The following is a 26,717-nucleotide window of genomic DNA, read 5'->3' as shown; positions in this document are numbered from 1 at the left end:
AAAAAACTGAAGTGGCAAGGCCAGAGCTGGTTAATTAAGGGAGAAGGCGGAACCTAAAGGCTTAAAGTTTTTTCTTTTGTCCTGCCTCCGGAGATATCCAGGTTTAACCCCATACGTCTGCACTGACAGGACGGGCTGCCCTGGGAAAAGGAAATTTGTTTCAAAATTGTTTTTCAAAATATTAAATTAACCCAATATGAATATTTTAGCTCCAATAAGGATTAATTATATCTTAGCTGGGATCAAGTACAAGGTACTCTTTTATTATTACAGAGAAAAAGTACTTGTTCCAGTATTTATAAGGGCTTTTAGTTCAGTTGTAGCAAAGTAGAAAAACAATAGTGTAACGTTCATAAGTTAAACAGAAAACTGTTCTGATGTTTCTCTGGTCAGGAAAAGATGGTTACTGGCTTCTGAGGTTTCTGATCTCTTTCCTGAGCAGAGCAACATCAGACCATTTCTCTGTTTACCTTCTAAACATATTGCTCCTCTATCTCTCCAATCCTACAAGGAACTGATCTGCAGGTGGTACTGTTGTTACAAAATTCATTATACGGCAGTTAACAAATGCTTAACTTTAAAACTCACAAAAAAATTAAATAATTTAAAAAGTATCCTGAGCAACATTGCAGCTACAGTATTTCTTAGGCTTACTTATACTAATAATTAGCACTATGACATAACTTTATTACATACTAAGGATATATGATGGTTTATATAGAAAAAAATCAACATTTACCATTATCTAAGATCAACATCAGTTGATATATTTACCTATTTTTGATTCAAGTAAATATCCCCATTTTTTTAGGGAACTTCACTTTGATTTCCGCTGTTCCTACAGTTTAATATTAAGCCTAAATGATTTGCTTAAATAACTCTCTGCCTTCAGCTGCTCAGAGGCTCACATGTGTGTGCTGCCAAGGTTATCCCAGGTTCGTTTTGGTCTAGTAGTTTGTTTAATGTTCTGTAAAGTATGGCACCATTGGTGCTTGCGCAAGTGTCTATAGAAATTAAAAATACACCATCTGTTGTCAACTTGACTCATTAAAGGGGAGTTAGTGCTCAGTTTGGGGTGTTGCCGGGCAGTGTGGTAGCAGATACAAACATTCCAGTTTGCTTTGTGTTGTGTTTCCTGATGTCTTGAAACATCACCCTGCTAAAGAAGGGAGTGCAGGACTGCAGGCATTTTCTACTGACATTTGTTATTTCCAGAGCATGAACCTCTCTCACACTTGCACAGGGAGGTAAAGATAGGAAATTATCATGGGCTTATACCTCTCAGCTCTTAAAGAGATATGTTCCTATAAATGTGATTGTTAGTATGTGTAAAAATCTAGACCACACTGGATCTACTGTTCTTCTACTCATAACAGAACCCAACACAGCAATTAAATATACAGCGCCAAATGGTATACTGTATGTTTGTACTGTGTATAGAAGCACAGTGGAAATAAGGATAAGCTGATGGAAATTATCCTATTCTAATAGGCCAGTATACGTTTTAAGCTCTTAATAATGAGAATTCACAGTGGAAAAGCTGCTCTCCACTAAAAAGCACCATATTAACTATCAATCATGGAAAGAAGTTGGGCCTGAGAGGCCAGGTTATGATTATTTAAAGGACCATGTACTAGTACCACATCCCACCCAGTAAGGGTGCTCGGTAGCACTGAAGGTATGTAATGGACAGCTTGTTTGGCTATTTATCTAAAAGTTCTACATTATCTATAATAAAACTTTCATCTGTTTTCCTATTATTGTGGGCCTGGAACTTTATTTTTGTCAAGCTGAAATTCACCCTTTAGAGGTTCCACTTTAATGCACCTATTTATCCATGTCCCAAGACTGTTTCCTCGGTTCCAACACCTTGGTTGCTGAAATGAGACTGAAAATAATCTGCTCTTCTATATTAACAGTTCTGATATTCGTAGGGATATACAGTACAAGGGGCAGTTAGAATGGTTTTATATTGCAATGCTGTGCGAGTCCATTAGGAACTATGTGAATATTGTACCTTCTCTTTGGTTTCTGTGAGCCCAACTAAATGATCACTTTTCATATAGGAGCATCTTATAGTTTAGTTGTAAAAAGTCGTATCTGTTCTCTGCTCTGTATCAGGAAATGTCTCATCATACTTGCATCATACTTGTTAGCCCATTACACAGCTGAGAAAAAATAGCTGATAGTTTGGCTGGAAGATGTACATTATATTTCAGTTGCTCCCTCCTACACACAGACCCTCTGCTCTTGCAGTCATATGGAGCAGGTACAGAGACTTGTCTTCAGCTCTCCTTTTCTGGCTTGTGTTATGCCCACATACCTTTCAGCACCTTGGTGCGACTATGATGGTGTGTATCTTCTAATTCACATGCAACAGAAACCCTTTTTTTTCCTCACCCCCTGCTATGGCAAGGATAGGCATTGGATACAAGTCAAGCTGTTGCACAAATACAAGTACCAGTTTATCTGCTATGTTTGAAAAACCTAAAAATTACAAATATCTCCAGCATTTAACTTGCCTTTTCTAATGTTGTAAATGACACCAAGCTGATTCTTCTTCTTCCTTAAGCCAAATACTTACCAGTGCCTATCATTTGACTTGATCAGTGTTAGAGAAATACACTGTTTTCTGTATTTAACCTATCTAGACCTATCTATCTATCTACATACTGGCATTTGATACATACCTGGAATTGGAAATGCCACACAGGTTCTACTGGCAAGGAAAGGACCTCATCAAAAGGTCTAATGGACTTGTGGCCTCCATCATGTAGAGTAAATGATCTTAAAAGATTACTAGATTTATATGAAAGTGGCCTGGCACAGTTGGCAGGGGTGAATTATATATAAACAGTATCCCATGAAAACTGAAATGTATTTGTGCAGGTATGGATCCCTTATCCAGAAACCCCTTATTCAGAAATCTTTGATTTACAAAAAGGCCATCTCCCATAGAGTCCATTTTAAGCAAACCATTTTCATTTTTAAAAATGTTTTCCTTTTTCTCTGTAATAATAAAACAGTACCTTGTACTTGAGGGCAACTAAGCTGCATAAATCCATATTGGTGGCAAAACAATCCTATTGGGTTTATTTAATATTTTAATGATTTCTTATCAGACTTAAGGCAGGGTGTTCCAAAATACAAAATGATCCCTTATCTTGAAAACCCAGGCCCCAAGCATTCTGGATATATAACAATAGAAACCTCATTTTAGGTTTTTTCAGGGGACCAGAAAAATAATGCAAAATCCAGGAAAATATAAAATCAAAGAAATGCATTATGCTTTATATACTGTATAGGTAGGCCCACGAATAAAGTCATATAGTGAGAAAAAGATCAAAATCAGGAAATGTAAAATTTAGGTTTTTCTATAGTAGTTTTACTTTTAAGTAATGTCCTTTTGAATTATTAAATGACAGAATAGGAAGATGAGAAACGGGACAATGACTGGTAAAGCATTACAAATGCTAAATTGAAGTTCGATTGGTGCTATCTCACACACACACAATACAAGGTACATGTTCACTGAATATCTCTACCTCTTCATAATCATGTAATTTTCTCACCAATTTCCATCATGTTTTATTTCATGTGAATCCTGTGGAACGTCCCTTATCTGCAAAGAGGTCACGGTGACTTGTTCTGCGCATCCCGGTATGATTAGATTACCCTGACTGCTGCCCCATTTGGCACACAAAAACATTTTACAAGCAGGACACACAATCACACTCAACTTTATAGGTGTGTCAAGCCAAACCAAAAAGAAAGACAAGATGCAGATTGCTTGCGATATATCAATCCATATACATTTTATACATATACATAGAATTTTATATACATTATAAAATGACAGCTGTAGCATTTTTAAAAACGAATAAAAACCAAAAAAAAACAAACATTTTATTTGTTGCTTTTTTTTTTGTCCATCTACAAATTATAAGAAGAAAATAAGCAGCAGATATTCCCCAGGATCTATACACTAACAGCTTATACTATTGTTTTTAACCCATTCTTTGACCAGCATTAACCTTGTGCAGTGAAAGGATTCTAGAGAGAGAGAGAGAGAGAGAGAGAGAGATCAGGAATGGTCATGTTACACGGGCATCTGATTGGTTCAGGTCATTAGCATTTGGCTCTGGGGTTCGGGTACCAAACAAATGAAACATGGCTTCCATGAAACATTCACTTGTCTTCACTATCGGCTGTATCATCCACTGAGCAGAATACACAAACAGCACAAAAGAAAATGTCAACAAAAGGTTTTTTTCAGTTCATTACAATACCAAGGTCATCATTACGTCTTCTTTACTGTTGCCCAACAGGCTCCCTTTGCTAGCAGTTGGGAATAAGGCACTGCATGGGTTCAGATGATTGACACTTAAGTCTCATACCTTACACAGACCTCAGGCTCTGTACTGCTAGATTTGGGTTACCCAAATGGTGTAAGTAATATCTCTGTCTTATTAGCTGAACTGAATACCTCAGGTGGGGATTACTTAGGTACATGTAGCTTGAAAGAACCCCATCAACATTCCTGGGATATAATGTCAGGTAGATAAAATGCAATGAACACAGGTAGGTAACGTGCAATACAATGTAATAGAATCTTCAGGCAGTTCTAGGTTACTGCTTAGAACTTAGACACTGTAAGCAATAGAGGCGAGCTGGAGCTTTGTAGGTAGGTGACTGCTGTATGCTGAGTGGCTGCTAGCATCTTGTAGGTAGGCGATTTAAATGCTTTCATAAATATTTACATCTTAGGTAGTCTATTTGGCACTGTGCGGCTTTTGTGGAGATGGCTGAGCGAAGTAAAGGAAAAAAAGAGCAGAGCTGTGAAGCTATGCACCGCTGAAAAAGCCTATGCTACTAAGTGGAACAACATGTCTGGTACATAGGCAAAACCGTGTTATTTTAGCACTGTACGCTAGGCAAGTACAGTTCCACTCAACCGCATACTCTGGTGAAATGAGTTTTCTTCTTATTCGAATAACTCATTTACTATAAACCTGACTGGCATCGGAAAGTTTGTCTATGGCCTTAGAAAAATAACATTGTTGTTAAGTTTGTCTATGGCCTTAGAAAAATGAGTGTTTCCAACTGCTACTATAAATCGAATGTATAAGGGATGCCAGAGGCGGAGCACCCAAGGAATCACCACAAGAATTGTTTGAATTAACGCTAATCAGTGTAAAAAGCCTTTTTGGAGCCTTAGAAAAATAACATTTTTTTTAACAGTTTTATTTAGAAAATCCTTAATGTGACCATTGTGTACAAGAGCTTATTCCATAGATTTCATGATTGTGCTCCTCCGCTATATATGGCTATATATCAGCTCATTACATAGGAAGCTATGCTGCATGAGCACACTGTACCACATACAAAACAACATCTTAAAGGCAACCTTATCAGTCCTGACTTTAAGGAAATGTAAAGCAAATAAATTGCTCTTCTGAGCAGTTTTACCATTTATATTATTTATGTCTGCTATTCATTTCTGCTATTTGGATGTGCCAATAAAAAGTAGAAAGGAAGTTTTTCTGATGCTGCTCAGCTTAGAACTGACCAGAAAAACATCACGTCTTTTCTCTGCTCTCTAAAATCATTTTCTTGGCAGAGCAATATCACAAGTTGTAGCTTTTTCACTAAATTAATTTATTTTATAGTACATGTATGGGACCTTTCATCCACAATGCTTGTGACCTGGGGCTTTCCGTATAACAGATCTTTGTGTAATTTGGATCTTCATACCTTAAATCTACTAGAAAATCATGTAAACATTAAAAAAACCCAATAGGCTGGTTTTGCTTCCATTAAGCATTAATGACAGTGGACAGACAACTTTTTTTTCTAATTTTGGTTCTGTACATTACCACAATGAATTTTAAATGAAATAACTCAGATGTAGTTGAACTGCAGACTTTCAGCTTTAATTCAGTGGGTTGAACAAAAAGATTGCATAAAAATGTGAGGAACTAAAGCTTTTTTTTTTTACACAATCACTTGATTTTAGGGGCTCAAAAGTAATTGGACCAGGGGTTCAAAAGTAATTGGACAATTGACTCAAAGGCTATTTCATGGGCAGGTGTTTATTATCAATTAAGCAGCTCAAAGCCCGGGGGTGTGGGTGTGTGGGTGGGTGTGTGGGTGGGTGTGTGGGTGTGTGTGTGTGTGTTGTGCTGTGTTGTGCTGTGTTGTGCTGTGAACAGACAACATCCGGTCAAAGAGCTCTCCAGGCAGGTGTAACTAGCCATCCTTAAGCTGCAAAAACAGAAAAAACCCATCCGAGAATTTGCTATAAAATTAGCAGTGGCAAAATCGACAGTTTGGTACATCCGGAGAAAGAAAGAAAGAAAGAAAGCACTGGTGAACTCAGCAATGCAAAAAGACCTGGACGTCCACGGAAGACAACAGTGGTGGATGATCACAGAATCATTTCCATGCCCAAAGGAAACCAGCCATATCATAGGGTGTGATAGGAGATTTCGTAATGGAATTAACACCTCAAAAATACAAAAGAAGTAAAGGAGCACTAAGAGGTGCAAGAGTGTGGGGATGGGTAGTGGGTGGGAGAGGGAACACCTACAGTACTTGCCTCCCCATGCATGTTCCCAATATGAATGCATCACTATATTCATCTTGGAGGACTTACTGTGCTATAATGTGGCACAAAGACCTGCAGACATTTTTCCTGCTCACAAATGGCCCCTAAAGTGTCCCATGGCTGCAACGTTAGTCTCACCTAAGTTTTTGTGGAGAAAGCATGCCATTAAGTAATGAGTGAGGGGACACTGCAGGAAAGGCACATGGTCACTGAGGGCTACATAGTAAGATTGGCCAAACTGAGTAAATTTGTCTTTTTCCTTGCCTGACAATGCTCCCCCAAAACATTGCAGCTCCCTTGGTATCATTACCTAGCCATTCTGGAAGCTGACTATATCTTATCAGGCTTTGCCAAATAACTTTGGTGACCACCAAATAATACTGTGAAGGCAACAAGCTTATCTCCAATAGATCATTGTGGCTCCACATGTCAGTATCCAGTGCTCAAAACAAGTGCATGTCCTAGCCTTAAATTAAATATGAACTGATCATGGAACAATGAACTTTAAGCTTCTAATATTTCTTTAGAATCTTTAGAAATGGAGAGCTAAGCCTCACTCTCCAGCTTCCAAACAACATCCAACAAAAAAGCTTCTGACCTGCGTTCTGGGGAAAAAACCCACAGCGACTAGCTTATTAAATAAGAACCTAACACATTTTGTCTCTTGCAATTCCTATACTGCCTTATTCTATGCAGTAAAACAGGGGGTATAGGCAGTGGAAACCTCATCTAAGCATCTGTGCTGACACAAGCAGGACTCTAATAAGCCCTGCCAGAGAAGGACTGTCTTGAGTTAACCCTGTGGGCTGCAGATGAGGCTACAGGAGACCTTGCAAGCATCTGCTTTAGGCCTTGGTTTTACATCTTGGTCAATTAGCCTTTCATCATCAAAGGCTGGATGAAGTCATTGTAAGAAGCAGACATTCCACTAAGCTATGGCTCAAACAAGTATCTTTGTTCATTAGAACACAACATTGTTAGTTTCCTGCAGCTGTATCTCTGCTCTTATCTGCTGGTAATAAATGGTAACCTGTTGTGTCTGCTGCCCAATGTATGTGAAATGTCATCCTGAGCTGCAAGTTGGAATGAGGAAAACAATATCTTTCTTCTCAGGAACTGGTTAACAGTTGGTCTACCAAACTATAAGCCTCCAAGAGCTTGCCATTGACCAACACATTTTATCAATTAAGTATTATTACTGTTCTTAGCAAAATAAAGACTTAGGCAACCTACAACCTATTATTATCAACCTATGGTACTCATTAAACCCTCTTAACGGTTGAGTTTTACAAGTCATAGGTTGGGGATATTCCATTCTCAGACCTCCAAGTGCTGTTGAGTCCGACATCTTTGCCATGAGTCAACCTTTGCATCAACTGGACTACACCATGAACTCTAATACATTCCAACAACCTCTAGTACACCCACCTTCAGAAAAAACATAACGCTTGTAATAGTGGTTAGTAATTGCAGCGCATTGGAAGCTGGCCTTTAATTATGTTTCTTTCTTATTCATATTATTACATACTATTATTTCATTGAACCCTGTCAGTCACCAACAACTGTTCCTAGTGCAGTACTGCATTAATCCTAGGGTCAACTGCCCCCACACCGGTTTTTACTACAGGCATTGGTAGCTGACAGTAGCCATAGGTGTAATAGTCTATTAAAAGGAAATGGAGGAAAAAAAAAAAAAAAGGGATGACAGACATGGCTGTCCCTTGTAGTGTTGGGGTCAGGAGCCCGTGGCTGCATTATAGAACATTCAACCTGCAGTTCTCCAGTGACCTGCAATTCCTACAATCTCATCCTTCAGAAGTCATAAATGTGTGGAGCCCATTCCAGCCTTTTCCTAGTTTGCATACCATTAATAACGGCTCTGGTGGCAGTTCTGATGAGGGAAACATTTTTAGAGCAGATTTTACTATATATTTTCCCTAAACAATTGTTGCATAGGTTAGTGGTTGCAAAGAACATTCAGTCTCTGTCTTGAAACAGGTATGAATGGAAAGCTGCCTTATTGTGTGCCTCAACAGAGGCAGAGCTCTGTTTAGATCAAGTTTTTTGCCCACCTTGCCCCACTCCAATAGCTATAAAGATGACTGTCAAGAGCAAGACTTTGCAAGACTTTTTATGCATGTTGCACCTTCTCTCTTAAAGTGCTCAAAAAGTGATCAATTAAAGTACAATAACAAGTCTTCTGTATCCATAAATAGATAATTTTGTACAACCTGTGTTTTAGCATGCGTCCCTTTATAAAAAAGAAAAGTCAAAAATCAAACAAAAAAGTTTACTTATGGCTAATAAATAGTCTCTTTAACATTATTTTGTTTTATGCAGAATTGTGTCTTCTCTTTTTCCTCCACAGTGTGACCATGCTAGGTCTTTTCATTGGCTGGTTTTATGCATTGCTATCAAATAGAAGGTCACTCTCCTAAGTAATAGGCCTGCCCCTCCTGGCTTAGAATTACCTGTTGTACTAAATACTCACTGGTGAAAAACAAGAAGGAGTGTTTACCCTATTGTGTGTCTACGTGAAAATCACTGGCGCAACCAAGTCCAAATGACACAGGCATTAAATAATGGGGTAGGCAATGCCAGGGTTGAGGCAGTGTAGTGATGCCCACAACCACCTGAGAATATATTGTAATTCTGTACTCATGTCCTAATTAAAATGGGGTGCCTCTCTTACAGGACTAGTCCACCTTCTGGTTATTATTTTAATGCCCTCTAAGCTTAATAGTCTGGCCACTGCTGACATGACATAAGTAGGGATAGCATTATCTCTTTATAAAATAAAGGCTCCTTATATATTGAGCACAGAGTTTGTTTCTCAGTATTAAAGGCTTATGTAGTAACATAGTGCTAATTTGCCCCGTCTGAAGTAGCAACCAATCAGCAATTGGCTTTTAAGTCTAGTGCAGTTAGGAAAAAAATTTGTGCAAAAATCTGTTTGGTTGAAATGATTACTTTGTTACTACATAAGACAACGGAGAGCAAACCTCTTGAGCTCATAGCTCTACACCAGCTTCATTGGAGAAGCCGGAACAAACAGGAGCACAGAGTTACGGATAAAATATGCAGACTCTATCCGGACAGAAGCAGTTTAGCACAACTTTTTTTTATATAAAAATTGCTACCCAAAGTCTTCTGGCTGCAAAAGGAGCTCACACAGTCAGTATCAATTAGGTCAGAAGATATATAAAAAAAATTATACAGAAGGACTTGTGTTTGGAACTGCACTTTTCAGCCAGAGTTGGGAATGCCTCACTCTATTACAAGGACAGGCAATCACTTCAGGTGTTGCAGAACTGTAACCCTCCGGCAACACCCTACAGTGTAGATGCTGGTGAGTTGGGGACTGCAACAGGCATGATGGAACCCTATCTCGGTTTTAGTGCGTTATACAGTCATGTGAAAAAACTAGGACACCCTATTAAAGCCTGTATGTTTTTGTAACATTCTTGGACATATGGCTATTTAATCTCAATTTTAATAATTCTGGGAGATTCAAGAAATATAACTAAACAATTAAAACTGAAGAAAGGACTTTTCAAAATCGTCTGTAAAATGTAATTCTACAAAAAATTCAATTTCTGGTGAAGAATAAATCAGGACACCCCCACATTTATTCCCACTTAAAATGGCTCAGATCACACACAGGTGTATCACATCAGGTGCACATGATTAGAACATTGTTACTCAGCATTTTAAGGGCATTTACTGACGAGCGGTTGAAGCTGCACTCAGCCGCGGGGGAGCGCAGGAATAGATGCATTTAGCTTTTTTCAATGGTGCTGTACTCACACAGGAGCGTGTAAGCGCCAAACGCAGGAAAAATGCAGCATGCTGCGTCTCAACCTTCGTTCGGCGCCTACATGCACCTGTGTGAGTACAGCCCCATTGGAAAAAGCTAAATGCGTCTATTCCTGCACTCCCCTGTGGCTGAAAAACAGAACGCAGGGGAGAACAGTTTCAACCGCTCGTCAGTAAGAGCCCTTAAGGAGGTTTGTATTTAAACCTCAGACATTTCATTTGGTGTGCTCCTAACTTTTGAGATGAGAGGGAACACCATTGTGAGATCAAAAGAGCTGTCTGAGGCCTTCAGAAAGACTATTGTAGCAGCTTATCAAGCTAGTAAAAAAATTTGAAATCAGCCATTCCACTGTCAGGAAAATAGTCTACAAGTGGCGGACTTTCAAACCAACTGATGATGAGACATCCCATGATGGGACATACAGCAGGCTCTTGCTACTGTTGATGTGACAGTGCAGGTCTCTACAATCAGAAAGAGACACAACTTTAACTTGCATGGGAAGTGTGCAAGGAGGAAACCTTTACTCTCTAAGAGAAACATCAAGGCGAGACTGAAGTTTGCCAGAGAGAACATACAAAGACCAGGGCTTTTGGAATAATGTTCTTTGGACAGATGAGTCTAAAATTAAATTATTTGGGCACCAGAACAGAGGACATGTTTGTCTAAACACAGCATTCCAGGAAAACAACTTCATACTAACTGTAAAGCATGGAGGTGGAAGTGTCATAGTTTGGGGATGTTTTTCTGCAGCAGGACCTGGCCAGCTCGCCATCATAGAATCTACTGTGTATGAGAGGGTGCTTGAGGAACATGTCAGACCATCTGTAAGAAAATGAAAGCTGAAGCGGAACTGGACCCTGCAACATGACAATGACCCAAAACATATAAGTAAATCCACGAGGACTGGCTGAACACGAAGAAATGGAGAGTTCTGGAGTGGCCGAGTCAAAGCCCAGACCTTAATCCCATTAAGATGCTGTGGAGCGACTTGAAACTGGTTGTACATGTGTCAGACTTACCGATCCAGGTGGAACCACAGATGTTGAGGAAGACAAGGGTAAGAAGAATTTCACCGGCACACAGGAATTGTAGTAGCAGGGCAAGCCCTTGCAATTTTATTATGCAGTAGTGCAACGTTTCGGGGTCACGCCCCTTTGTCAAGCATAGTGTGGACAAGTGCAGACATGATTTAAAGGGTGTGCAATTAACAAATTAGCATATTTAACAAGCATTGCTGTGAAAAAAGTACTTTGCATTGAAAAAGATTTTTACATATCAAGATGCCATTTAAAATGCAATGTTAAAGTGAAAAAATATGCATCCAGGTGCCAATTAACAATACACTGATATAAAATTTCATAGTGGAAAATGCAGTTAAAAAGGACAATGTTAAAAGATATTGCAGTAAAAACCTGTTTAGTAGAAAAATTTAGTGAAAATATTTTTATCAAAAATGCCCATCAAAAAGAACATAATAAAAGATCAGTTAAAGTCCATAAGTGGTAGTCCTTTATTTTGACTTCACGTAGTGCTGGAAGTGATGAAATATAAAGGTGAATATCTAAGAGAAATTTTTTTTAAAAAAACAATATGGCAACACAAAGGCCATGAAAAAAAAGTTAAAATTGTGACAGCTAGACAGATTCGATTAAAAGAGTAACAAATACTTAAAATAAGATAACCCTGCATCCTAAAGGGATGGGGAAAAAAAGGACACTTTACCTGTCCCTGAAGGGATCTCATAACAAAGTTTTTATCTGAAAGGAGAAGGAATAGCATTAGTATATATTTCTACCATTCCATAATTTTATAAAATTTGTTGAGGAAGACAACCCATACAGCTCCCTCACCAGATCTACCCCCAAATAGGTACGGAGGGATGCCAGTGAAGATGACGTATGGGAGCCTGTAATCTTAGCTGGATACACCGATCTGTAGTGTGACTTCGGCGCTGGATAACGTGACTGCAAGGTACAAGGAATACAGGATTAATGGCGATCGCCAAAGGAAGCGAAGGTCTGTAGTAGCGGGGGAAGGTTCTAGAAGGCACCTTGATGTCAGATGAACACAGGCTCAGGCGTGGAGACCAACAAGAGTTGAAGATCCGCCCAGAGTTAAGTTTGATCACGAACTTCACAGCGCAGAGAGATTAGGCAGGCGTTCCAAACGATAGAGTAGTAGCCTCCAGGCTGGATAACAAGGGTTAACAGTAGTGGAGGCTTCAGACAAGCAGGGTCGGCAACAGTAAATCACAGTTTATGTATCAAGGATAAGCGTAGCGGAGTGGTCAGAAGGCAGGCAAGGTCGGCAACAATAATCAGTCCACAGCGAAGTATCAAGGGTTAACACAGAGGGATAGTCAGGCAGCAAGCAGAGTTGGCAACAGAGGTTCAAGTCCAAAACAGAGTTCCAAGGGTTAATGCAGGAGAATGGTTAAACAGCAAGCAGGGTTGGCAACAGAGATTCAAATCCAAGCAGGGTTCCAAGGGTTAATTCAATAGAATAGTCAGGGTGCAGAAGCAAGTCAAAAACCAAGTTCAAATATATGTAAGAGAGTAACTTACTCAAAAGTAGCCAGGAAACACGATGTCCGAGCACTGGAATCCCCCTCTGTGCAGACTTAAATGGAGACGCCTACGTCATCACGCTGCGCCGCCTGGCTCCCTGGAATCCGTGCAGCGCCTTATCGTGATGTCACTGACACGCACGCTGGAACGCACAACGCTGGAGTCGCAAGCGCCGATCGTCGCGTCCTGCGGTGAGTACCTGACAACATGTAAGAAAACCCTTAAATATCTCACAGCTGAAAGAATTCTGCACTGAGGAGTGGGGCAAACTTTCCTCAGACCAATGTCAGAGACTGGTAGGTGGCTACAAGAAACATCTCACTGCAGTTATCACCCCTAATAGTTTTGGCTGAAGCCAAAGCTATTAGGGGGTAGGGTATCCTAACATTTTCCTCTGTTAGAATACACATTTTTGTTGATATATTTGTTGAATGAGTAAATCAAGGTTAATTGAAATCACTTTCTTTTCCAGAGATAAATAAAACAAGATAAGACATCAATATGTGAACATTTCTTAATAAAGAACTGAATATTTAATGGGGTGTCCTAATTTTTTCACACACATCTGACATCATTTCGGGAAAATCCACGCTCACCATTTGAGCCTTTACAAACAGGTCAAATCCAAACTGGTTAAGCTCACGGGCGATCTGAGAAAAGAAAAGGATTTATCTGAAACCATATAAGGGTAGATTAAAGACACAGCTGTCTCAGTCACCCGCATATCTTCTTGGATCAAGTGGCTACTAATGAAAGGATATATTTTGTGTCTCATTATTTATAAATAAACACCTTGCAAATTGGATTGTGCTTAAATATTGAACCACTTCCAGATGTCTTCTGTTTACTTCTTTAATTTACCAATTAAGTCGATATAAAAAGGTTGGTGCAAAACTGTACCATAATAAGGTATATCTTTGCAAGTGATCAACCTGTTTATTAAAGGGATTCTGTCTTGATTTTTATGGTGTACTTTTTATTCCTAAATTACACAGTTTACACTGCAAATAATTCACTCTACCAGATAACATTTCATTCCTATACAAACAAAGTGTATTTTTTTAGTTGTAATATTGGTGTGTAGGCAGCCATCTCAGGTCATTTTGTCTGGTCATGTGCTTTCAGAAAGAGCCAGTGCTGCACTATGGAACTGCTTTCTGACAGGCTATTGTTTCTCCTACTCAATGTAACTGAATTGGGTCTCAGTGGGACATGGGTTTTTACTATTAAGTGCTGTACCAGGGAGCTGTTATCTGGTTACCTTCCCACTGTTCTGCTGATGGGCTGCTGGGGGGGGAAGGGAGGAGGGTGATATCACTCCAACTTGCAGTGCAGCAGTAAAGAGTGACTTAAGTTTATCAGAGCACAAGTCACATGACTGGGGCACCTGGGAAACTGACAATATATGTAGCCCCATGCCAGTTTTTAAAATCAGCTTGCTCTTTTGAAAAAAATGGATTTCTGTGCAGAAGTCTGCTGGGCAGTAGGGATGTAGCGAACGTCGGAAAAAAAGTTCGCGAACATATTCGCGAACTTGCGTCAAAAATGCGAACGGTTCGCGAACCCCATAGACTTCAATGGGAAGGCGAATTTTAAAAGCTAGAAAAGACATTTCTGGCCAGAAAAATGATTTTAAAGTTGTTTAAAGGGTGCAACGACCTGGACAGTGCCATGCCAGAGGGGGATCAAGGGCAAAAATGTTTCTAAAAAATCCATTGTTGACACAGCGCTGCGTTTTGTGCTGTAAAGGGCAGAAATCACACTACATTTCTAAACCTGTGTAATAAAATGCTTTAAAACGTCCGGCGTCTACATGCCAATCAAGTCGTGTAAAAGTTACAGCCTGTTCACACGCAAAGACGAAACGCGGTGCTTACTGCAACGCAAAAAGACGCAAAGAGCTTTAATGAATGATACCGTCAAGTGAGCAAATAATAGTTTTTAATTACTAGTTGCTTGTCACCTCCAGGATGTTCGTCCTGTTGGTGGCAATATTTCTGTAGTGGTGTGTTTAGCAGTCACCGTGCTTGTCGCACGTGCACGGTCAGGCAGAGGTAATTCAATGTACAGTGAGGTGAACCAAAAAACACTGATTCTGCAGTGTGGGCCCAGTTTTGGTCTACTTTATTGATCACCTGCGGTGACCATAAAAGATGCGATTTTGCCACTGTTGCAGAACCCTGAAAAATTAGGCATGTGTACTTTCCTGAAAAATTATGTTTTTTTTGTCGCAGCCACTGAACCAGAAGTCCAGAAACAATATGCCATATAAATGCTGAAAATATTAATTTTTTTTTGTGGCAGCCACTGCAGCACAGAGGCCAGAAAAAATATGCCATATAAATGCAAACAATATTAATTTTTTTTTGTCGCAGCCACTGCAGCACAGAGGCCAGAAAAAATATGCCATATAAATGCAAACAATATTAATTTTTTTTTGGTCGCAGCCACTGAAGCACAGAGGCCAGAAAAAATATGCCATATAAATGCTGAAAATATTCATTTATTTTTGTCGCAGCCACTGAAGCACAGAGGCCAGAAAAAATATGCCATATAAATGCTGAAAATATTCTGTTTTTTTTAGTCGCAGCCACTGAAGCACAGAGGCCAGAAAAAATATGCCATATAAATGCTGAAAATATTCAATTTTTTTGGTCGCAGCCACTGAAGCACAGAGGCCAGGAAAAATATGCCATATAAATGCTGAAAATATTCTGTTTTTTTTAGTCGCAGCCACTGAAGCACAGAGGCCAGAAAAAATATGCCATATAAATGCTGAAAATATTCATTTTTTTGTCAAAGCCACTGAAGCACAGAGGCCAGAAAAAATATGCCATATAAATGCTGAAAATATTCATTTTTTTGTCACAGCCACTGAAGCACAGAGGCCAGAAAAAATATGCCATATAAATGCTGAAAATATTCTGTTTTTTTTGGTCGCAGCCACTGAAGCACAGAGGCCAGAAAAAATATGCCATATAAATGCTGAAAATATTCTGTTTTTTTTGGTCGCAGCCACTGAAGCACAGAGGCCAGAAAAACTCAGGATTTACCTGGATTCAAATTAAACCAGTAGGGTTTGCACCCTAGTTTGTAACGGTGGTGGAGGGAGGAGGACGCTAAAGGACAGCTGTATGTGGAGTCATGAGGCGTGCAGAGAAGGACAGCTGCATGGGGAGTCAGAATCAGAAACTCAGAACAAGTCTTCCGGCGTGCAGTAACCCTCCGAGATCCACCCCTCATTCATTTTAATAAAGGTCAGGTAATCCACACTTTTGTGACCTAGGCGAGTTCTCTTCTCAGTTACAATCCCTCCTGCTGCACTGAAGGTCCTTTCTGAGAGGACACTTGAGGCGGGGCAAGACAAGAGGTTCATGGCAAATTGTGACAGCTCTGGCCACAGATCAAGCCTGCGCACCCAGTAGTCCAGGGGTTCATCGCTCCTCAGAGTGTCGATATCTGCAGTTAATGCCAGGTAGTCCGCTACCTGCCGGTCGAGGCGTTCTTTGAGGGTGGATCCAGAAGGGTTCTGCCGCTGCCTTGGACAAAAAAACATTTGCATGTCTGACGTTACAGAGTGGCCAAAGTGCTTTGTCCTTGCAGGTGCGCTCGTGGCAGGATTACTGGCACCTCTGCCCCTGGAATGTTGATGAGTTCCTGAAGTGACATCACCCTTAAAAACATTGTACAACATTTTTTGCAGGCTGGTTTGTAAATGCAGCATCCTTTCAGACTTGTGGTATGTTGGTAACATTTCTGCCACTTTATGCTTGTACCGAGCGTCTAGTAGAGTCGCGACCCAGTACAGGTCCTTCTCCTTAAGCCTCTTGATACGGGGGTCCTTCAACAGGCATGACAGCATGAAAGACCCCATTCTCACAAGGTTGGATGCAGAGGTATCCATCTCCGCTTCCTCGTTATCAAGGACTGCATCATCCACGGTCTCCTCCCCCCAGCCACGTACAAGACCAGGGGTCCCCAAAAGGTCACCACCAGCCCCCTGGGAAGCCTGCTCCTGTTGGTCCTCCTCCTCCACAAAGCCACCTTCCTCCTCTGACTCCACTTCTGACACCTCTCCCTGCGTTGCAGCAGGTGCCTGGGTTCGTTCTGGTGATTCCGACCAGAAATCGTGCGCTTCCTGCTCCTCGTCACGCTGGTCTACAGCCTCATCTGTCACTCGTCGCACGGCACGCTCCAGGAAGAAAGCAAAGGGTATTAGGTCGCTGATGGTGCCTTCGGTGCGACTGACCATATTTGTAACCTCTTCAAAAGGGCGCATGAGCCTGCAGGCATCGCGCATAAGCACCCAGTAACGGGGGAAAAAAATCCCCAGCTCTGCAGATCCAGTCCTACCACCCAGTTCAAACAGGTATTCGTTGACGGCTCTTTGTTGTTGCAGCAGACGTTCCAACATGAGGAGCGTTGAATTCCAGCGAGTCTGGCTGTCGCAAATCAAACGCCTGACTGGCATGTTGTACCGCTGCTGAATGTCAGCAAGGCGTGCCATGGCTGTATAGGAACGTCTGAAATGGGCCGACACCTTCCTGGACTGCCTGAGAACGTCCTGGAATCCTGGGTACTTTGAGACAAAACGTTGTACTATTAAATTCAGAACATGTGCCATGCAGGGCACATGTGTTAAATTGCCCAGTCTCAGTGCTGCCAACAGATTGCTTCCATTGTCACACACCACTTTTCCGATCTTCAGTTGGTGTGGGGTCAGCCACCGATCGGCCTGTGACTGCAGAGATGACAGGAGTACAGATCCGGTATGGTTTTTGCTTTCCAGGCACGTCATCCCCAAGACAGCATGACAACGGCGTACCTGGCACGTCGAATAGCCTAGGGGGAGCTGGGGGTGCACAGGTGTGGAGGAGGAGGAGGACCCAGCAGCAGAGGACGAAGAAGAGGAAGAAGACGAGGTAGAGAGCGAAGGAGGAGTAGAGGTGGTGGCAGAACCGCGTGCAATCCGTGGCGGTGACACCAACTCCACTGTCGTCGTTGAGCCACACATTTCCTGCTTCCCAGCCATGACCAAGTTCACCCAGTGGGCAGTGTAGGTGACATACCTGCCCTGACCATGCTTGGAGGACCATGCGTCAGTAGTCATATGGACCTTTGGCCCAACACTAAGTGACAGAGATGCGGTGACTTGGCTCTGCACATGGTGGTACAGGTGTGGTATTCCCTTTTTTGAAAAAAAATTGCGGCTGGGTACCTTCCACTGCGGTGTCCCAATTGCTACAAATTTGCGGAAGGCCTCAGAGTCCACCAGCTGGTATGGTAAAAGCTGGCGGGCTAAGAGTGCGGACAAGCCAGCTGTCAGACGCCGGGCAAGGGGGTGACTCACAGACATTGGCTTCTTACGCTCAAACATGGCCCTCACAGAAACTTGGCTGGGGGCAGATGACTGGGAATGGGAACTGGTGGTCAAGGTGGAAGGCGGAGTGGAGGGTGGTTCAGACGGGTCAAGGACAGCAGAGGTAGAGCAGTAAGATGCTGGACCAGAAGGAGGGTGGCTTTTAGTTTGCCTGTTGCCTTTGAGGTGTTGCTCCCAAAGTGCTTTGTGCTTGCCGTTCATGTGCCTTCGCATAGAAGTTGTACCTATGTGGCTGTTGGGCTTCCCAAGACTCAGTTTCTGACTGCACTCATTGCAAATTACAACGCTTTTGTCAGAGGCACACACATTAAAAAAATCCCACACTGCTGACCTTTTTGAGGCTGGCAATCTGGCGGTAAAAGTAGAAGTCGGCGGCGTTGGCGGGTGCGTTGGCCGGCTGACCACAGGTGCCGATACATGTTGTTGCCCTACTGTTCCCTGCGAGCTGTCCTCCCTGCTTCTTCTAAGTCTTATTCTCCTCCTGCCTCTCTGACTCTCCGTCTCTCCATCTGAACTATCCTCCTCTTGCTCTCTTCTACTGGGCACCCACAAAACATCAATCTCCTCATCATCATTCTCCTCAGATGCATCAATTTCTTCTAACAGCTCACAGAAGGAAGCAGCAGCGGGGACCTCCTCGTCATCACTCATTATGTCCATCTCTGTTGTGTTCTCTGCCAGAATTAAATCTGGTGTAACGTCCTCATCTCCTTCATCTTCTTCTGCCAATAATGGTTGCGCATCACTCAGTTCAAGAAACTCATGTGAAAATAACTCCTCTGACTCCAGTGAAGAAGGAGCGCCGGTGGTGGAGGAAGTGTTACGTGGGGTGCCCATAGCAGTGGAGGATGAGGAGGATGTTGTGGTAAAGTTAGAAACGGTAGAGGATGGGGTGTGCTGTGTAAGCCAGTCAACTACCTCTTCAGCATTTTGGGAGTTCAGGGTCATTGCCTTTTTAAAACTGGGCAATTTCCTAGGGCCACAGGATAGCATAGCAGCACGGCCCCTAGTGCCTCTGCGTGGCGGCCTGCCTTTGCCTGGCATTATTTTTAAAACAAAAACAACAACAACTCAGGTGGTGTTTCTGGAGACGGTATTATTATTGATATTTAGACAGAATGTGAACAAGCTCACAGAGCTAGATGGGAGTTGTTTGAAAATGAAGAAGAAGAAGAACACACTGGGCAAACAAGGCCTACAAGGTCAATGTATACACTACTACAGCAGTGGATACGGAATATATTATTGCTGCCTGAAAAACGTCACTCGGGTGGTGTTTCTAGAGACGGTATTATTATTGATATTTAGACAGAATGTGAACAAGCTCACAGAGCTAGATGGGAGTTGTTTGAAAATGAAGAAGAAGAAGAACACACTGGGCAAACAAGGCCTACAAGGTCAATGTATACACTACTACAGCAGTGGATACGGAATATATTATTGCTGCCTGAAAAACGTCACTCGGGTGGTGTTTCTAGAGACGGTATTATTATTGATATTTAGACAGAATGTGAACAAGCTCACACAGCTAAGTGGCAGTGGTTTGAAAATGAAGAACACACTGGGCAAATAATGCCTACAAGGTCAACGTATACACTACAGCAGTGGTGGATACGGAATATATTATTGCTGCTTGAAAAACGTCACTCAGGTGGTGTTTCTGGAGACGGTATTATTATTGATATTTAGACAGAATGTGAACAAGCTCACACAGCTAAGTGGCAGTGGTTTGAAAATGAAGAACACACTGGGCAAATAATGCCTACAAGGTCAACGTATACACTACAGCAGTGGTGGATACGGAATATATTATTGCTGCCTGAAAAACGTCACTCAGGTGGTGTTTCTGGAGACGGTATTATTATTGATATTTAGACAGAATGTGAACAAGCTCACAGAGCTAGATGGGAGTTGTTTGAAAATGAAGAAGAAGAAGAACACACTGGGCAAACAAGGCCTACAAGGTCAATGTATACACTACTACAGCAGTGGATACGGAATATATTATTGCTGCCTGAAAAACGTCACTCGGGTGGTGTTTCTAGAGACGGTATTATTATTGATATTTAGACAGAATGTGAACAAGCTCACACAGCTAAGTGGCAGTGGTTTGAAAATGAAGAACACACTGGGCAAATAATGCCTACAAGGTCAACGTATACACTACAGCAGTGGTGGATACGGAATATATTATTGCTGCTTGAAAAACGTCACTCAGGTGGTGTTTCTGGAGACGGTATTATTATTGATATTTAGACAGAATGTGAACAAGCTCACACAGCTAAGTGGCAGTGGTTTGAAAATGAAGAACACACTGGGCAAATAATGCCTACAAGGTCAACGTATACACTACAGCAGTGGTGGATACGGAATATATTATTGCTGCTTGAAAAACGTCACTCAGGTGGTGTTTCTGGAGACGGTATTATTATTGATATTTAGACAGAATGTGAACAAGCTCACACAGCTAAGTGGCAGTGGTTTGAAAATGAAGAACACACTGGGCAAATAATGCCTACAAGGTCAACGTATACACTACAGCAGCGGTGGATACGGAATATATTATCGCTGCTTGAAAAACGTCACTCAGGTGGTGTTTCTGGAGACGGTATTATTATTGATATTTAGACAGAATGTGAACAAGCTCACACAGCTAAGTGGCAGTGGTTTGAAAATGAAGAACACACTGGGCAAATAATGCCTACAAGGTCAACGTATACACTACAGCAGCGGTGGATACGGAATATATTATTGCTGCTTGAAAAACGTCACTCAGGTGGTGTTTCTGGAGACAGTATTATTATTGATATTTAGACAGAATGTGAACAAGCTCACACAGCTAAGTGGCAGTGGTTTGAAAATGAAGAACACACTGGGCAAATAATGCCTACAAGGTCAACGTATACACTACAGCAGTGGTGGATACGGAATATATTATTGCTGCTTGAAAAACGTCACTCAGGTGGTGTTTCTGGAGACGGTATTATTATTGATATTTAGACAGAATGTGAACAAGCTCACACAGCTAGATGGCCACTGGGCAAATAATGCCTGCAAGTGCACTACTATTGGTGCACTACTATGAAGAACAGCAAACAGCACTGGACACCTTAAAGAACAGTAAGATAAGTAAAATAAAAAAAAAAATTATATGTATATTAAAAAAAAAAATATTCTCGGGTTGGTGCTGCTGAACTACTAGGAGCAGCACAGTAGCACACCAGTCCCACTCCCCAACACCTCTGGACTAATAGCACTTGGCTGTTAAAGTACAGATGAAGCCACTTGGATTTGTGAGTTAAATGCGTCATGACTCAGAGTTAATTGAAGAAACTGTGTTATCTAAAGTTATCTTAACTCATTTAATGCATTTAACCTTTTCATTAGCATACCAAAGCACCATTGTTCACAATGGTGAATGCTTTAATTAGATGGGATGTTGTGTCACAGTTTTCTGTGTTAAATGAGATAAATGGGATATCTGTGTTTAGTTATTCTGTGTCAAACAGACAAACCAAAGTGGCTGCATCTGTAGCAAAGTAAAACAACAAAAAAGAAAATAAAAGCAGTCCTTACAAGGACTATTGGGTTATTACAGCAGTCAGCAGATGAGATCAGAAGAGATCAGTGCCCACAGCAGGCAGCTACATACAGAGCACTGCAGTAGAAGGTAGATTACTAGCCAGCAATGCTACCCTAAAATGTCCCTCAAATCCCTGCAGACTTCTGTCCCTCCAATACAGAGCAGTATCAAGTAGATTACTAGCCAGCAAACTTACTATCAACTGTCCCTCAAATCAGTGAAATCACTAGCAGCTCTCTCCCTACACTAGCTCTTCCAAGCACACACAGGCAGAATGAAAAAACGCTGCAGGGCTTCAGTTTATATATGGAAGGGGAGTGGTCCAGGGGGTGTGGGGGTGGTCCAGGAGGGAGAGCTTCCTGATTGGCTGCCATGTATCTGCTGGTCTGGGGTGAGAGGTCAAAAAAAAGCGCCAGGTAAGGCGAACCCAAAATGGCGAACGTCGCGCGACGTTCGCGAACTTGCGGCGGACGCGAACAGCCGATGTTCGCGCAAACAAGTTCGCCGGCGAACAGTCCGCGACATCCCTACTGGGCAGCACTATTAGCTGATGCATTTAAAAAAAAACATGTTTTCCAATGACAGTATCTCTTTAAATGGTATGCACACTGCAAAGCTACTAGTTGGCTTTTGGGTCCATTTTGTAATTTAAGTAATTGTGTTGCAGAAAGCCCGGGGGCAAAGTCTCTGCATTTGAGCATATGGAATATTCAGGATCTGCCTGCTTCTGATAGTAAGGCCTCTCTGGCGCTGCTGAGTGCTATAGATAAAAAGTAAAAACAGAAAGACAGAAACTGTGCTCTTGCATAACAGGAACCCACTCGAATATTCCATACATTCAATCTGAAAAATTCTGAAGTTAATTATAAGAGCAGATCATGGCTAAGATGGCAAACATAAATTAGGTACAGAACCATAACTTGGCTTCATCTATCATGCAGGCAACACATACCTGCTTTGACAGAGCGTGGGACCCAAGGCTTGTAAGATACAATAATATCAACCAGCACAAACTGTATGGGTTCACTGATTTCAAATATTTTTTATCTTCCACTTCTGCTTTCCAGGTGGACAACCCAAGAACTCCAAAGGGTTCTAGTCTACACTCGGACCAATCTGTAGTATGACCAATCTGTCTGAGAGCCAAAACAGACAGATGACATACAGAAGAAGGATATTTCCACTAGGACAGACAATCCATTAGGATTTCAGGATTATCTATTGAAATAGCCCCGACTGAACATAAATGCCCAGATGGTCATGCAGTATGGTCAGCCTTAATTTAAACTCAAGCTCCTTTTGGATGATCTCATCAGTCCCAACTTTTTTGTTCTTCATCTTAATTTCCGATTGGGTTCACAAAACTGGTATTAATTTTAAATAAGGCTTATTATAGTTGAGATGTCTTACCTGATAATGAGATTGTACGATACTTTCTGTTTGGGTGGGTGGAGTTGGTTTCAAAACATAATATCTGAAGTGCAGTGTGGTGGACAAAGAAAAAGCAAAAGGGCACTGTTTGCATTCTCCTATAATCCATGTCTTACTGGCTGCACGGAATCCAGGAGCTTGGTGAGCTGGAAAAAGCGTCGAGAGCTGGATGCTGGATTGTTCCTCTTGCATGAGATGACTGTCCAGCTCCTTGATATAATTCATCCGCAACTCATCAAAGCACTTCTGGTCCTTCAGACCTTCCACGGGAACTAAGAGAACATCATTTGTCAGTCTCAGCTTGTCACAAGTAGGGCACAATAACAAAGCACAGAAGCAACAACTGTATCCTTGAGTAGGAAGCCCTTCACAATCTACATATGGCAACCAATTTTACCTTGGTCTTCATTTTCAGTATTGCGGATTCTGTGGGCTGGGCCACATTATATGTCATTAACTCATTAGATACACTCCAATATTTTTTCTAATATATATATATATATATATATATATATATATATATATATATATATATATATATATATATATATATATATATATATATATATATATATATATATATATATATATTTTCCCCATCTAGGCACATTCTGTTGGTGGGGATATTTCCATTGTATTCCCATTTTAGTTCTCTTAAGGATGGAGGTTGGATGCTCCTGGAGACTGAGTTAAAGAAGGCCCTGAAGTAAGATCTTAGTGGAAGTTTGATAAAAGGGACCCTATGAAAAGGGACTAATTAGTGGTAGGCTATCTCCTACATGTAGAAGTTGTTATAGGACTAGGGCTCTTTAGTAGAGCAGTCTAAAGCTCTAATAAGGAATGTTCTTTTCGTGTAGACTAAAGGATTGTGGATTTTTTGTTACTGGCATTAGCATCTTGATTACACACACACATATACATATATGCTGTATATGGCACCTAGGCTTTTCCAATAAGGGACTTTCTGTAATTTGGAGCACCATGCTTAAAATCTACTTACAATTATTTGTATGTGAGGGAAAACCCCAATAATATTCAAATGGGTTACTAATCACCAGGTACAAAGCATTGTCTTATTCTTGTGGAGGAACAATGAGTTCATCAAAAATTTCCAATTACTTATTTAAAAAACTTGTAGTGAATACTGTAGTGAATAGCATTGCAGATTTGAGGATCTACATAATGGGGTTTTAAATTCTAATACTACATGTATAAAGAATAATTGTATACAACTTTGCTACCAGGTACACCATTTCATGACCAAAAATAAATTTTTCCATGTTGATATCTTATTATAAAGTAAGGGAGTACTTTCATGTCCAAATGCTACCCATTGTTAGTGGACACATACTAATGCTAAAGAGAAGGAGAGCCTTCATGCAGAGGAACTCCTCCGGAGTGATCTGAAGCCAGCCAAATTCCTGTGAGAGGTGTCGCAGCCGGATGCACTGACTGTACATACGTGACTTGTGCATGCGATACCTGTGGAGTAAGAAGAGAGACAATCTGAGTGTGTCTAATTCTAACGCTGATTTCAGCAACGCAGACATCCTGCTACCCAAGAGAGAAGCATATAACAGATTGCCAGACACCAGCTCAAGAGTCACATATGCTGAGGCAGGATCCTGTCACCCCACAAGGGACAAAAATCTGTGTGAAAAGAAAAGCTGGCTCTGCATTTTTCTTCTTAACTTTATTGCTCAGATTACTGTGTGCCACAGAGACCTCTCAAACCCTCATCCTAATTCAGTAAAGCAGAAGCTAATGGGAGCATGAGAAACCCCCAATAAATCAGAGCTGCCACCATTAGTTTGGCCCTTTAAAAACACTCAGAAATAAATTAACACATCTGGGTATTAAATCAATAATTCATGCAATTTATTTGTCTTAATTGTGGATAACAATAATGATAGTAGATTAAGCTAGCCACACACTGGCTGGTTATTCTCATTTGGTTTGAAGGGGGATCTTTATGGAGATGTGGCCCCATCCTCTCCTTATTTACATGATAATCTTCTGCAGCCACGGAGGGATTTTTGTCTGTTCAAACAGACCTCCTGTTTAACAGAGTGACCACACAGCAGTTTGCAGAAACTGCCTCCCAATTTATTAGTTGACATGATGGAGCTAATAAAACAGATCTGACAAAAAAAAAACAGACGCTTTCTATATAAATGAATTTATTATAAATATAAGCCAGCACATTCCATGTGAGTTATATAAATATTCATATAGATATATTTATTGGGAACAGTGTTTCAGTCACAGCAAACCACATCCAAATATAAAATTGCTTGCCAACCCTTTATACAATGTACTATAACAGCAGGAAGCCATTATTTGCATTATTTGTATGAATGCTTCACCAGCAGCTTACTCCCTTTTTAAAACTTATTAGGGTTTATTTAATGATATTCTGCAAATTTTCCCTGCTTGAGTAACCCACAAGCCTAAATTAAATGTCCTATAAAGTTATGGGACCTGTTATGCAGAATGCTTGGGACCTGGGGCTTTCCAGATAATGGATCCCATACCTGCATTACCATTACGTTGTCCCGGTGTAGAATCCATGCTCAAAATAGTTTTGATATCATTATTCTAGCTGAAGTGATAGGTGGTCTCTGATCGTCACAATAGTTTATTCCCCAGGGAAAACAGAATGGCAACATAAGAAAGTTAATATAAGATCCTACTGGTCATGCACTGTTACTCTGAAATATCTATTTGGAGCTTCTGGTTGCTTTCTATTTTAACATGGAGGACAGACGTGCAACCTGGCACTAGTCTATCTGCTTAGACTTGTCTATATGCTTGGCTTAAAGGGGTTCTTAACTTTCAGTATGATGTAGAGAGTGATATTTTGAGACAATTTCAATTGGTTTTTATTTTTAATTATTTGAGGTTTTTGAGTTATTTAGCTTATTTAGCAGCTCTCTAGTTTGCAGTTCCAGTGATCTGGTCGCTAGGGTCCGAATTACACTAGCAACCATTCATTGATTTGAACAAGAAAAGAAGCAATAACAATAAATGTGTAGCCTTACAGAGGATTTGTTTTTAGATGTGGTCAGTGACCCCCATTTCAAAGCTGAAAAGAGTCAGAAGAAGAAGGCAAATAATTATACAAAACTATACAAAATAAATAATAAAGACAAATTGAAAAGTTGCTTAGAAGTGGCCATTCTGTAACATACTGAAAGTTAACATAAAGGGGAACCACCCATTTAACAAGCAAAGTTCCAGATAACCTCAAATGGCTCTTAGCCCATCCTTATTGATTACACCTCAACATGTCAAAAGTTATTTCTAGAGACATCCACAAATAAGTGTCAAGG

At 41.0% G+C, this 26,717-nt stretch overlaps 1 protein-coding gene and 1 long non-coding RNA gene across 3 annotated transcripts; both read right to left on the bottom strand.

Annotated features, from left to right (window-relative positions):
• Positions 1 to 3,110: 3,110 nt before the first annotated feature.
• LOC108700049 lies at positions 3,111 to 14,020 on the bottom strand. Of its 2 annotated transcripts, none has more exons than XR_005963855.1 (4): positions 12,147 to 14,020; positions 11,444 to 11,985; positions 11,125 to 11,246; positions 3,111 to 4,053 (listed from the first exon to the last, which is right to left on the bottom strand). It is a non-coding gene; the product is annotated as an uncharacterized LOC108700049 (long non-coding RNA). The 2 variants fall into 2 exon arrangements; XR_005963856.1 differs by having other exon boundaries at positions 11,444 to 11,955.
• Positions 14,021 to 22,558: 8,538 nt separating this feature from the next.
• On the bottom strand, positions 22,559 to 24,864 carry LOC121397736 (androgen receptor-like). The gene is made up of 2 exons (XM_041575067.1): positions 24,737 to 24,864; positions 22,559 to 23,657 (listed from the first exon to the last, which is right to left on the bottom strand). Exons 1-2 carry the CDS (start codon positions 24,858 to 24,860, stop codon positions 23,311 to 23,313), a joined length of 471 nt encoding a protein of 156 aa, XP_041431001.1. The 5' UTR covers positions 24,861 to 24,864; the 3' UTR covers positions 22,559 to 23,310.
• Positions 24,865 to 26,717: the final 1,853 nt, after the last annotated feature.

This window comes from Xenopus laevis, chromosome 8S (assembly GCF_017654675.1).
Source record: "Xenopus laevis strain J_2021 chromosome 8S, Xenopus_laevis_v10.1, whole genome shotgun sequence".
NCBI lineage: Eukaryota > Metazoa > Chordata > Amphibia > Anura > Pipidae > Xenopus > Xenopus laevis.
The sequence above is the reverse complement of the archived record's forward strand: the minus strand, read 5'-3'. Positions and strand labels throughout refer to the sequence as shown.